Source organism: Hibiscus syriacus, unplaced genomic scaffold (genome assembly GCF_006381635.1).
Source record: "Hibiscus syriacus cultivar Baekdansim isolate YM2019G1 unplaced genomic scaffold, ASM638163v2 tig00110198_pilon, whole genome shotgun sequence".
NCBI lineage: Eukaryota > Viridiplantae > Streptophyta > Magnoliopsida > Malvales > Malvaceae > Hibiscus > Hibiscus syriacus.
The window spans coordinates 1276332-1289315 of NW_024062623.1; the positions used below are offsets into that span (position 1 = coordinate 1276332).

Here is a 12984-nt window from a genome sequence, read left to right on the forward strand (position 1 = left end):
GTCATAAAATTAAAGTGTAGATATCATAAGTTGTATTTATAATTTGAGGATAAACTAAATTATTACTTAAAATAGTAACCTAATATTCAATATATATAAAGAGTCAATAGTCCCCAAGAAATAAATTAGCTTGTGTTTATTCTTATCCATGTCAGAAAGTTTTTACGGTAAGAGAAAATCTATATTCTTGGAAGATCACAATAAATAAATAATTCAAAGATTTCAACATATCAATTAATTTAGATGTTCTTCCGCATTCAGTATTTTATTCTTAATGATTTGATATAATACATATTGGATTCTTAATTTCATCAATTAGATTTTGATTCTAACCATGCTTGTTCCGACAGGCAATTATTTGCCTGTTTAACTTGCAAATATTTGCTGACTAGTTTCAACATATGCAGATGGATTTGGGAATGAGAGACAACTTTACCATTTTCATTTCAATCTAGCATGGCGATGGACAACGATGCAACACCTGCAATTCCTCCAACCACTGCCGGTGAGCCAGCCCTTCATCAGTGGGAATTTTACATTTCACTTCAACAAGCATGTCAGGACACATCGACACTTGATTCGGTCAAATGTGACAAGTTTGATTGAATCAGAGAAACACGTAAGAATTTAAATTGAAGATGAATTTATAAAAATTTAAGAAGTAAAAAGTTAAAGATAAATTTATAAAATTTTAAGAGTAGAAAATTCTAAAAATCTTATATTCATTGCAACTTCAGTCTCACAGTTAGTGACTCGTCCTTTCGAAATTGCTTTTCATTCTCCTCCTTCTCTTAATAATTTCTGCATTGCTTTCTTCTTGGCCTTGGAAACCCTCACTCCAAGAACACTGCATGCATGTTAGTTTATTATTCTTTCTTTCTTTATAGCTTTTCTTTTCATAAATTATGGTCCTCAGAACTGTTGCACATTTAGGTGTCCTCGGCTCTCTTTTTCTTCTCTATGATTCAAAAATCTTACTTGAAAGCAAAATTTCATATCATTAAACAATTAACGAGTGAATAAAACAAAACAAAACGTAAGGTTAGTTAGTAAAAGATCCTCTCTTTATTTCATTAAATTTATCCCTTCTGAATTTTAAAATTTCATTGGATACTAAATGATTTTCGTTATTATCTTGCCTCGATAAAAAGCATCACAGTAAAATCAAATACTTCCGATTTAGTAAATTAATAGCTCAAACTGCACTCAAAGGCAAGGGATTTCTCATCATTTTTATAAGAACTTTTGTACTGGAAATAATATCCCCAATTATAGCTCCTTTGGGATGTAAAATCTGTTTCTCACCATCCTCCTAGTATACCGAGACCAATGTATACATTTTGATTCGGGTAATCATAGATTACGATTCTACCATATATGTCTACACATTAGCTCTCGCTAGAATCGGTAAACTTGAGCCACCCACTAGATTAGGATTAATACTAATGTCTGAACTAACAAGTTACCAAGACAAGTAAAAGAGAAACAGCACCGGCCAACCCATTAACTAGCTAGCAATAGTTCCTGCATATGATTCAGTATAATTGTCTGAATAATACAGAATTTGTCCCATTCAATTCTATTTATAATCATCAATTTCCCAATACATGTCTTGAGATCAATTCTAATTCATGTCAATAAACATTGGGTATGCTATTAAGTACGTAAATATCAACAACATTTCTATATTGGGTTAGTTTAAGCTAACAAGTTACTTCTCACTTGAATTAAGTAAACTCCACTCACTAGGCTTGAGCTAATAAGTTACCAAGTAAAATAGAAAAAGTGCTGGCCATCGCATTAACTAGCTAGTAATAGTGAACTGGTTTCATAAATATTTGCTCCTAAGGTCCTACCTAAAGAGTAAATAATGCCTACAATGCTACAAAATTAACAAGCTGCAAGCATGCATTTGACGACTGGTCATACCATCATAAGGCGGACAAGCACAAGATGTTACAGATTACGTGAATTTCTCTACTGCATATTCACAACCGTTATATAACATAACCTTGTAATACATCAAAGCTTGTTCTCATCCTCAACTGCACCACTTGTAGCATCAACAAATCTGTGTTTCTCTAAGTTTGAGCATTGTGACAATAAACAGAAAGGACCTCGGTTCCTCCTATCAGGGCTTACCAAATCGATTGCCTAACCCCAAGACCATTACATGTTAATATAAGGCCTTTATAACGGTTAAGGTACTCCTGCAGCCAGTCAATTAAAACTTAAAATCTAATCCATCCAGACGCATAAAAGTATATATACATACTTCGAAGTATGACGTAAGAAATTCTTACAATTATGTCATAGTCATATGCATACGACATCCCCTTCATGTCATATTCACTCCTTTTGACTGGATCAATTAGAACTGTTAAAAGAAGCCAAAACAGCTAATGGTTAATTTCAAATTCATATGCACATGCATATCAATATACTTGGTACTCTTTTTTAAAACCAAATGTTAGCAGTTCAACTATAACTTCAAGTCTTCAACTATCATTAAGCATATAAACTCAATTCACCAATTCATGCCGGTAGACAGAACATGATCATAGATTTGCAAGCTATTAACTCAACCATGCACAATTTTCAGTCTTCCCTCTAGTGTCACATGCCTACCAGGTCATTAAGAAATAGCAACGCATGGCATTAACAGTGTGGCAACTTTAAACCCAACATATTTTCATAAATAACTGTTATAAATGACATTTTAAACCACTACAGTTCACCTTTAGTAAGATGGTTTTTATAAGAGTAAATTATGCATCCTTGTTGAAATGCTAAGAAATAAAGAAAATGGGTTACCAGAAACTAAAGAGGGATCATGAAGATATTTGCCACCAAGTCCAACAATTATCTTTCAAATAAATCCATATTAAGGATAGACCATGAAATCATAACTGATAAGCGAAGAACAATCAAGAGCATATAAAATTAACTAGATGCAACACCTTATGAATTGCAATTATCTTATACCGGCCCAAAGTTCTCTTTGCTCTGATGCTAATGTTGCTTATCATCCTCAACCGTTTTGTTTTGGGATAATTATATTTTCCAAATTACTGGAACTGTACTAAATGATGAACATATCAACAAAAGAGAGTTAAAAGTAGACAGAATCTTTGCAAGAAAAAAATAATAATATGCTGATTATGGAAGATATATAGCATAAACTTAATGGTTCCCTTACACAAAAGATTTAACGAAAAATACCCAACATCAGAATAATGAAACGAATACAGAAAACCCATGTATACAGAAAAAATCAAAGGAATCATAAATTTAATAAGAAAGAAAGCGAACACCTAAACAGAAAAGAAGAAATGACAGGGAAAGTAAGATGGTTACCCTGATAAGCCTCGTTTATCTCTTGAAATCTTGAAGTGGCGTTATTCTCATCGTCCTTTTGCTTATCCGGATGCCATTTCTGCAGAAACAATCCCATACTATTCAATAACAAAGAAGAAATATATATAAAGAAATCAATTTTGCTTATCCGGATGCCATTTCTGCAGAAACAATCCCATACTATTCAATAACAAAGAAGAAATATATATAAGGAAATCAATTTTGCTTATCCGGATGCCATTTCTGCAGAAACAATCCCATACTATTCAATAACAAAGAAGAAATATATATAAAGAAATCAATTTAGCTTTTGAGAAAAGAAAAAAAAAACGAACCAGTGCAAGGCGTATATAATTGGAGCGAATAGCATCCTCCGTAGCATCGTAATCAACCTCCAATATCTTATAATAATCCTGCATTTAAACAACCGATTCAGAACACATGCATATTTCTAAAATTTCTCTTCTTTTTTAACCCTAGGAATTGGATTTACCTTGGGCTTGGAAACAAGAGAAAGAAGGTCGAAATTGAGATTATAATCTTGCTCCGCCTTTTGTGCTTCTTCAGGATGATCGTCCCAGTCGACTATCATCGTCGACGTACAGACGCGATATGTAAAAATAAACGGCGGTTGCCGGCAGCGGTGTGAGATTTAGATACTACCGTAATTTGTCTACGGTACTCAAAAATAACTTTATCTTCTTTTACAGAGTTTTTTAACGACTCTAAAACAAGAAGTTTCTAGATATTGATAGAAGGATTAATAGACAAATTAGCCCCCTAAAGTATGGCCAGATTCTTATTTGTCCCGGCCCTTCATGGACAAATAATGTGTTCCTTAAAGTATGACCTACAAATTAGGTCATTAGTGCAGGTCATTTCCCTCCCCTCCCCCTTCCCTTCTGATGCAGGATATTTCTGGTTTCTTTAGGCTATTCTATATTTGGTCTGGTCAAAGATTATTAGTTAGTTTCAGGGTTTAAATCTAAGGCTAGGAATAGAGTTTTATTTGCATGAAAACAAAGTAACTTTACTTGCAAGAAAGCCAATAATTAACTTTACTTGAAAGAAAGCCAAGAATTAACATAGAGAAATTAGTTTTATGGAGTTTTAAATTTCTACTTGTTTTCTAATTCTAATTATTCTGCTGATATATTGGTGAATTCCCCCTAAACCACAACACCCTCACTTGCTCACATGAACCCGTGTTAACCCTTCTCATTTGCACACACGAACTCCATGTTAAAGGGGATTCTGACACATGTATTGGCCCATGCCTAACTCGGTGTGATGTTCATTGTCATGCAGGACCAATTAGATGAGTCGTAGAAGACATGTTAAACCGACGATTGGTCCTATTCTTCATCTGAAAGAGGTGGGCTTTGAATGTCATTTGTTTATTCTGATTGAAGTTTGTAATTTCAGAAAATGGGAAGTAACCCATGGCAATGATGCTACACTCTTGCTTCATTTTTTTTTCCAAAAAAAAAGTATGTAACCCATATTAGCAGTGAGCATAATTAACCAATTAGCACGCCAGCACAACAATATAATAGATAGCATATACTAATTGGTTAACAGTTATGTGTATTTATAGTCACAATTATAAAATTCAAGTAAAATATAAAGTTAATGTCTTTCAGTATTTATCAGGACCAAACACATTTTTAGTTCTTACAAAGGAAATAAGCAAACTAATGCCTTATTACAAATGAATGATGCAAGAAAATTTCATTGAATGGCAGTGGCACACCTGCACACGACAGTCTTCACTGGATCTTCATTAATTCGACTACCTTCACAATTGGAATAGATGCCCTCCACACTGAACATGTGAAGACGGAGTCTCCCTGACGAATTGAAGGACGAAGAATACCATACCAGATATGACTGACATAACTGATAAAGAAACCGAAATAGTTTTGTCATTGCTCATTATTACAAATGAATGATGCAAGAAAATTTCATTGAATGGCAGTGGCACACCTGCACACGACAGTCTTCACTGGATCTTCATTAATTCGACTACCTTCACAATTGGAATAGATGCCCTCCACACTGAACATGTGAAGACGGAGTCTCCCTGACGAATTGAAGGACGAAGAATACCATACCAGATATGACTGACATAACTGATAAAGAAACCGAAATAGTTTTGTCATTGCTCATTAGTATCAATTCAATCAAGCTGAAGACAAAGAGAAAGACGTTGACCACTATCTCAAAAAGTTTTTCTTTCGACATACGATTCCACCACTTCCATTTTGCCCTCATTATCTTATAAATTACAATTTTTTAATAAAAATTATTTTGTAATTTATAAGATTAACTGTTTAATATTTTAGAATATTAAAATTTTTTATTTTAATTTATATATATTTTAATAATAAAATTTATATACAATAGTGTACAAGCAGACTTATCATGATATATTGTAAATGTAAAAAATAAAAATAATATGAAAAAAAGTTAAAAGAATTACTCTTTTGTTCTTTATCTCACATTGTTAACAAACAAAGCATGCACTCCACTTATGCCTATATAAACTAAACCTCATTAGGTTTTTAACTCATGGAGTCAAGATGTATTAAATTACATCTTTGGTCTCTATAGTTTTATTTTTTTAATTTAAAATTGTATTATATTAAATGTACTTTTCATGTGTGCTGTCAAATTAACATAAGATTCTTTTTGTAGAAAGCGACTTTATCACGTATGTGTAAGGTGCGTTTTGTAGAATGTGTCTTTGTAGAGTGGGATACCACGTGTAAAACACGTTCTATAAAATGCATCTTATTATCACATAGTACAAAAGGATGATATTTTGATAAATATTGGTGAAAATGTAACACTTAGTAAATAATAATTTTCAAGGTGATTTTTGGAGAAAACTACCGAATAGTTGCTGTTGTTACAAGGATCATTTGTGTGTGTGTTTTATAATTATTGTTGTCAATGTCTGCTTATAGTGAGGAGGAAACAAAATGATATTCTTTACGCTGTTACTGCCTGTTGCTTTGATTTTATGACTGCCATATAATAATTTATAGGTTCCTCCAAACATTATGCTTTCAATCTGTTTTTATTTCAGGAAAACACCCTTGGAAGGAGGCAAGGCATGAGTTTCCGGCGGGGGGGACAAAAAGCATGAGATTCACAATTCAATGTGTTTGAGAAAGTGACTCTCTCCTTTAGTTTAAAAATTTCTTGTTTTGGAGCATTAATCGTGCGTACTAATGGTTTTCATTTATAGAAAGAGTTTTTTTCGACCAAAGTGAAACGTTGGGGGTAAAATGTTTCAAAAAAAAAGAATAGGGACCAAAATAAGCATTTTAGCAAACATTGGGGGGGTTATGTTTAGCATTATGCCTAGAGATAATTACTATTATCTTTCCATATTTTTTTTCAATTAGATATCTATTTTATTGAATGAAAATATTTTTTTATATTTATATTTGTTTGAGTTTAATGTTAGTATTATTCTAAAATTCATATAAAATTTTGGGTTTGTTTGAATGAAGGAGATACATATGCTTTTTTGGTCAAGTTAGATTGGTCAAAAATCTAATTCAATTCGACCCATAAAATTAAAAATCAGTATTTTTTATACATAAGTTATTACTTTGATTATTTGAATCATAAAATTAAAATTTTAAAACTTTAAATTTCAAACTTTAAATCTTAAATTTTAAGACTTTAACCCTTAAATAAGATATATGATATTAAAATAAATAAGCTTATGTATATTAAAATGTACCCATTCTATGTATTAGAAAATTTTTATAAAAAAATATGTTTAAGGTTGTATGATAATTCTTTTAAATGAGTTCTTAAATTTGAATGTTATAAGTTAAAAATATACTTTTAAAAAATTACTCTAAAATGAAATCCGAACTAGTTTAACTGAAACATTTTGTGAGCATCCGAATCTAAAGACTTCGGATAAAAAGGAAAACCACAACTTAAGTTCATTTTTTTTTTCATTTTAATACATGTCGTTACAAATTTAACGCGTTTAGTATTCAAACTATCAATTTTGATCTGTTTTATTATCTAAATTTTTTAAAAAAAATTCAAAATTTAAGTATGATTTAGTTACTAAACGTTTATTGGTACCTAGACTTTCCTTTTTTTTTCAAAACCTAATGCTAAAATGAAACAAAAAATAAATTTTAGGTATGATTTTGAAAAATTAAAAGTTTAAATACTGAAATGGATCAAAATTAATAATTTAGGTATTAAATACATAATTTATCCAAAAAGTAAAACATTAGAAGAAGCCCTGTATGAAATTTACTGCTATTTTCAAGATTTTTGTAGCCAAGTTACTCTGTTTTATTTTCAAGATTTTTGTAGCCAAGTTACTCTGTTTTGCTCCCCTGCATATACTATGTATGTTATATGCATAAAGATAAAAATAAACTTATATGAGTAGGAGATTCAGAAATATTTTTTAGAAAGAATATACATATATTAATAATATAAAATTTTATAAAGAGGTAAATACAAATAAAATTTCAAAATAAATATGATGAATAAAATAAAATTAGAATTCCAGAATATGCCATTTTTAATTCCCCAAATATGTAGTCTACCTGTGAGTGCAAAAGTCCAAAAGCTTCTTCCTCCCTTCAACAATGTCGTCAAAGAAATCATCAAGTTGGGCTACAATGTTGTCAATCCCACTTCCCAATACCCCAAAACAACCTTTCAAGTTCTCCACTTTCTCCTTCAACCCCACCTCCGTTTCCCACTCCACCACTCCACTAACTCTCCTCTCCAGCTCCCCCCTCACCTCTTCCATTCCCATCTTTGATCTTCTGAACTCGTACATCAATATCCCTCCGCCTTTCCCATTCATTTCCTCCGCCAATCTCCGCCGCAACCTCGTCGTCGATATCATGAAACTCGACCCGAATAAAAAACACCCTTCGTTCTCCTCTCTTAACAAGATTGATTCTTCCCAACAACAAGATTGGACCACCCCGTTGAGTAATATCACCAGCAGCAATGAGCTCACGTTCCTCATTGCGTATAGAACTCCTCTGAACCCATTGAATCCATTCAGCTTCGATTCCATGCAAACTCTCTCGTCGAATTTCAACGAGAGTGGTTGGATTCTCGTCTCCATGAACGCCCTGTTTTCTTCCTCCAATCCCATTGCTTCTCTCCTGCATCTCGAAATCGCCCCGATCACCTGTTTCCCACGTATCTCAATGAAACTACAAAAAAAAATGGGTATAATTCTTTACTGTTTAAGCAGTTTACCTGTCTGGAAAGATGTGGGTTAAGGTGTGTATGATTATCGAGAGAAGAAATGATGTTGAACCCAGAAGAGTAGTAATTTTCCATCCCGGAAACCCCTGATTTAAGAACATGACAAGCTTCCCAAAGCTTGGAGCTTTCGTCCATGTATTCATCGAGCCACTTGTCGCCGACGGGGAGATGGAGCTTTTGAACAAGGAGGAGTAGCTGGGAATGGAAAGATCTGAGGAGGGAAAGGACCCTTTGGAGGAATTGGATTGACATAAAGGAATTAGAGAGATAGACCCTTTCCAGATCATCTAAGCCACGAGTGAGGAAAGTGTAGAATTCATTGACGGAGCTTGTTGAAGATGGATCCATTGAAATGGTGGGTTTGTGGAGAAGAAAAGGGTTTATATTATTATATAACTGGAGATGATGATGAACTCATGGAGATGGTGACGAAGAAATTGAGAGAGAAAAAAAAGGAGAAATGGAAGGGAATATCTTAGAAGCTCAGATTGGGAGCAATGATTTTGTTTCCTACATAGGGGAAAGGATGATTGCTAATGTGCCATTTTCATTGTTTAATGAAATATAAATAAATAATAACTATGGGTTTAGTCACCTATTTAATTTTGTAATTTAGTTTTAGTAATTTATTTTTTTTAAATTATATCTAATGTTACAGTTTGATAATAGTCAATTAAAAAATAAATAGAAATGCTGATATAGTATTTTTTAATTGGCAATATGACATTACCTTATGTGATATGTCAATATCATTATTAATTTAAGGGTAAAGTATAGTAATGGTCACTGAACATTTCTGAAGCTTGCATTTAGGTCCCCAACATTTAAAACTTGCAATACAGTCCCCCAACATTTATTTCATTTGCAATATGGTCCCCCAACTTAAACCACAGTTAGAAAATTAGGATAAATTATATAAATGGTCATTGAACTTTTCAGTCACTTGAATTTAGGTCCCCTAACTTTTAAAACTTGCAAAACAGTCATCAATTTCATTCTAAACCCCAATTTCCAAAGTAATTCAATTTTATTCTAAACCCTAAATTCCAAAATACTTAAATTAAATTCAATTATGTCAATTTTATTATTTAATTTTATCTTATTTCATGTGATACATATTTTTTTATATAAATATAATAGTATAATTCTTATATGTTGAAGAAATTTTTTAATTAAAAAAAGTAGTTAGGATATAGAAGATGTTGAAAATAATTCGATTTTTAAATTTATAAAACGTTATTTTGACGTATAAATAAAAGTGTAAACTACTCGGTTGACAATTTAACTATCTAACCCTTTTTACTTTTGTCATCGATCTTTTAAATTTCAATCATACCACATAATATTTAACTGTTTCAACTAAGCCACTAGTCGTTACCAATTGATAAAAATGATGATGTGGCAGTAAAAGGAATTGGCATTATTATACATTCAGTCTTTATTATTTATATCAATTTGGTCCTAAATTAATAAAATTTACATTAATCATTTAATTAGGATCTGACATGTGTTAGCACTGATCATGACACGTGTCATTGGTGACACGTGTTACCACCTAATTTATATATTTGGTCCTAAATTAAATAAAATTTAATAAATTAATCATTTCAGGATCTGACATGTGTTAACACATGATCATGATATGTGTATTGGTGACACATGTCACCTCCTAATTAGAAGAAAAATTAAGTTACAAAGAAGTAAAATTTGGGTCTTGGGCAAACTCAAACCTGAGTCACGCAAATGAAAGATACAGGGTGGAGTCACTAAGCTAACACCATCGTTGTGTTAAGAGATATACATAATACATATACTAATAGTATGACCAATGCCAGAAAAAAAAGAATATAATGTAAAATGGAAATAATGAGATTTGAACTTCGGCAAAAAATTTGAAAGCAATAAATGATGGGAAAATATTATATTTTTTACAATAAAAAAAATATTATATTTGATAAATTGTTTGATAGATTTATATTTTTTTAAATATTAGTTGATACAATATTTTAAAGAATAAATTTAAGATTATATATTTTTAAACTAAAATAATAATTATATTTTTTATTTATAATTCATGATTATATATATAATCTTAAGTTGAGTATTTCTATATAATTAATAATTTTAATTTCTTATTAAAAAAAAATATTCAAAAAATATAAATGATTCATACATTAATATAAGAATATATTTTTATTTACATCTAAATATAAATATACATTTATATAAATATATTTTATCGTTGTGTCTGTGCCTTGAACTCTTCTTCAAGCTATATTACCTTAAATTGAAGTATTTAGAATTAATTGAAGTTAGAATTTATGGTTTAGAATAAAATGAATTACTTGGAAATTGGGTTTAGAATGAAATGATGACTGTTTTGCAAGTTTTAAAAGTTGAGGGACCTAAATTCAAGTGACTGAAAAGTTCAATGACCGTTTATATAATTTATCCTAATTTTCTAACTGTAGTTTAAGTTGGGGGACCATATTGCAAACGGAATAAATGTTGGGGGACTGTATTGCAAGTTTTAAATGTTGGGGGACCTAAATGCAAGCTTCAGAAATGTTCAGTGACCATTACTATACTTTACCCTTAAAATTATTATAGTTAAAAATCAATATTTATAATTAATATTTGATACATTCATGATATATAATTCTATGTACCGTCAATAAATTTCATATATATATTTCAAGAGCATGGTATGTTTTAGGAAACGTCAAAATTGGAACTTATTTTTAATAAGTTTATTTTTTAAATGGATTATCTATTTCATTTTGTTTGAAAAAAAATACATTAATAGCACTTGAATTATGTAACCATTGATGACATTTTATTACTCTTTCAGCTTTAGAAAAGTTCTTTCAATTTTCCTCTTTGGAAATAAAATCATTATCTCTAATAATATTAAAAAATATAAAAAACAACTTATATTAATATTTATATACCTCATAATTGAAAATTCTGAATATATACTATCTTATACATCTCAGACTATTCTAAAAAAAATTATAATTAAACATTGATTTAAATGATATCAGATTAATTCAGATTTATCGTAAACTCAAGCCATATAAGAGTTTTGGACATATCTAATTGAAATCTTAATACATGTCATTGTTTTTGTGTATCGAAATGGATAAGCATTGGCATAAATGCAATAGATGAGATTGATCTTTACAAATAGAAGCGTTTCTTCACATGTGAATGCCAGCTAAAATTCATGATCAAGCTTCCCTAATTTTGCCAACAAAACTAAGGCATACCTTATGGCAATCCAAATCTTGCCTAATAATTTAGGGCAGTTCTGGATTTATCCATATGAAAGGCAAGTTAGTAGGCGAAGACTTGCTTCCTCTTCTTTTAGTAAAACAAGGACTCACTCTAAAACAATCAGATCTGAATATACTTTTATTAAATTATATGAATTTTTAAAAATTATATAAATTTTATCACCATGTATATAAGATAATAATTCGTATATAATAATGTAGAAAATGTAAATGCAATGAAAAATTAAAGAGTCAAAGCACATCCCTATCATGAAATCTAAGAGATTACCCTAGAAATCCTGCATAGAGGGGAATTAAAAAAACGATTCGGAAAATAATATATAATTTTAAATATAATTTTAGAAAGGAATTAAAATAACTTCAGTATGGGTACATGAAAGAAATGAACAAGCATATCAAATCAACAGTGGAACTGAAGCAGAGATATGGCTAGTATTGGCAAGTTGCTTGTATGGTTAACTCAACTCAATTAAATTTGATTTTTCTAGGGACCACTTAGTAATTTTCTTTTAAATATTTTAAATAAAAAATGGGGGTTTTCTCGCTTAAATCAGAAATTAAGACCCTGTTTTTTATGTTATTTTTTTAAATGGAAATGGAACCCACAAACCTGTTTTGGTTTGAAGACAAAGTGATACACGGACAAATATAAGATCCTATGTTGGGGGACGAATTTATAAAATTTTAAAAATAGATGAACTTGTAAACTTTAAGAGACAAAAATAAATTTTAAATAAAAAATATAAAAAACTAAATATTTTAAGGGACGATCGCCTTTACCCATCCCCTCCATCCGAATAAATATATGGGGAACCCACTTTACTTAAAGGATAGCATTAACCCTAAAAACAGGGAGAACCCAGTTAAGGATTCCTTCCCACTATTCTTTTAGCCCCCCTTTCCATCCCCTAAAACAGGGAGTACCCTGAAGTTACATAGGTAGTATTTTTATTAATTGTATACTCAGTTTTTTTTAAAAGATGATTTATTCTTTACTAATTTTGGCCGGGGCGTGTTATTTTCTGATTATTTTTCATATAAGTTTTATTAATCT

The 12984-nt window shown here is 30.7% G+C and overlaps 2 protein-coding genes across 2 annotated transcripts; both read right to left on the minus strand.

The window, feature by feature from the left end:
- Positions 1 to 1777: 1777 nt before the first annotated feature.
- On the minus strand, positions 1778 to 4081 carry LOC120218348 (dnaJ homolog subfamily B member 3-like). The gene is made up of 6 exons (XM_039215311.1): positions 3851 to 4081; positions 3693 to 3770; positions 3358 to 3436; positions 2304 to 2377; positions 2118 to 2210; positions 1778 to 2079 (listed from the first exon to the last, which is right to left on the minus strand). The coding sequence occupies exons 1-5, from the start codon at positions 3947 to 3949 to the stop codon at positions 2139 to 2141; spliced, it is 402 nt and encodes a 133-aa protein (XP_039071242.1). The 5' UTR covers positions 3950 to 4081; the 3' UTR covers positions 1778 to 2079; positions 2118 to 2138.
- A 3866-nt stretch (positions 4082 to 7947) lies between these two features.
- On the minus strand, positions 7948 to 9146 carry LOC120218372. The gene is made up of 2 exons (XM_039215324.1): positions 8626 to 9146; positions 7948 to 8554 (listed from the first exon to the last, which is right to left on the minus strand). The coding sequence occupies exons 1-2, from the start codon at positions 8980 to 8982 to the stop codon at positions 7949 to 7951; spliced, it is 963 nt and encodes a 320-aa protein (XP_039071255.1). The 5' UTR covers positions 8983 to 9146; the 3' UTR covers position 7948.
- Between the last annotated feature and the right edge of the window lie 3838 nt (positions 9147 to 12984).

Excerpts from the sequence above, each read along its gene's own strand:
- LOC120218348 (XM_039215311.1), bottom strand. The coding sequence starts at position 3,949 with ATGATAGTCGACTGGGACGATCATCCTGAAGAAGCACAAAAGGCGGAG. Across the intron at positions 3,437-3,692 it reads ATTATATACGCCTTGCACTG|AAATGGCATCCGGATAAGCA; the intron begins GTTCGTTTTTTT and ends TTGTTTCTGCAG. Across the intron at positions 2,211-2,303 it reads CATATGACTATGACATAATT|GAGTACCTTAACCGTTATAA; the intron begins GTAAGAATTTCT and ends GACTGGCTGCAG.
- LOC120218372 (XM_039215324.1), bottom strand. The coding sequence starts at position 8,982 with ATGGATCCATCTTCAACAAGCTCCGTCAATGAATTCTACACTTTCCTC. Across the intron at positions 8,555-8,625 it reads ACCCACATCTTTCCAGACAG|GTGATCGGGGCGATTTCGAG; the intron begins GTAAACTGCTTA and ends CGTGGGAAACAG.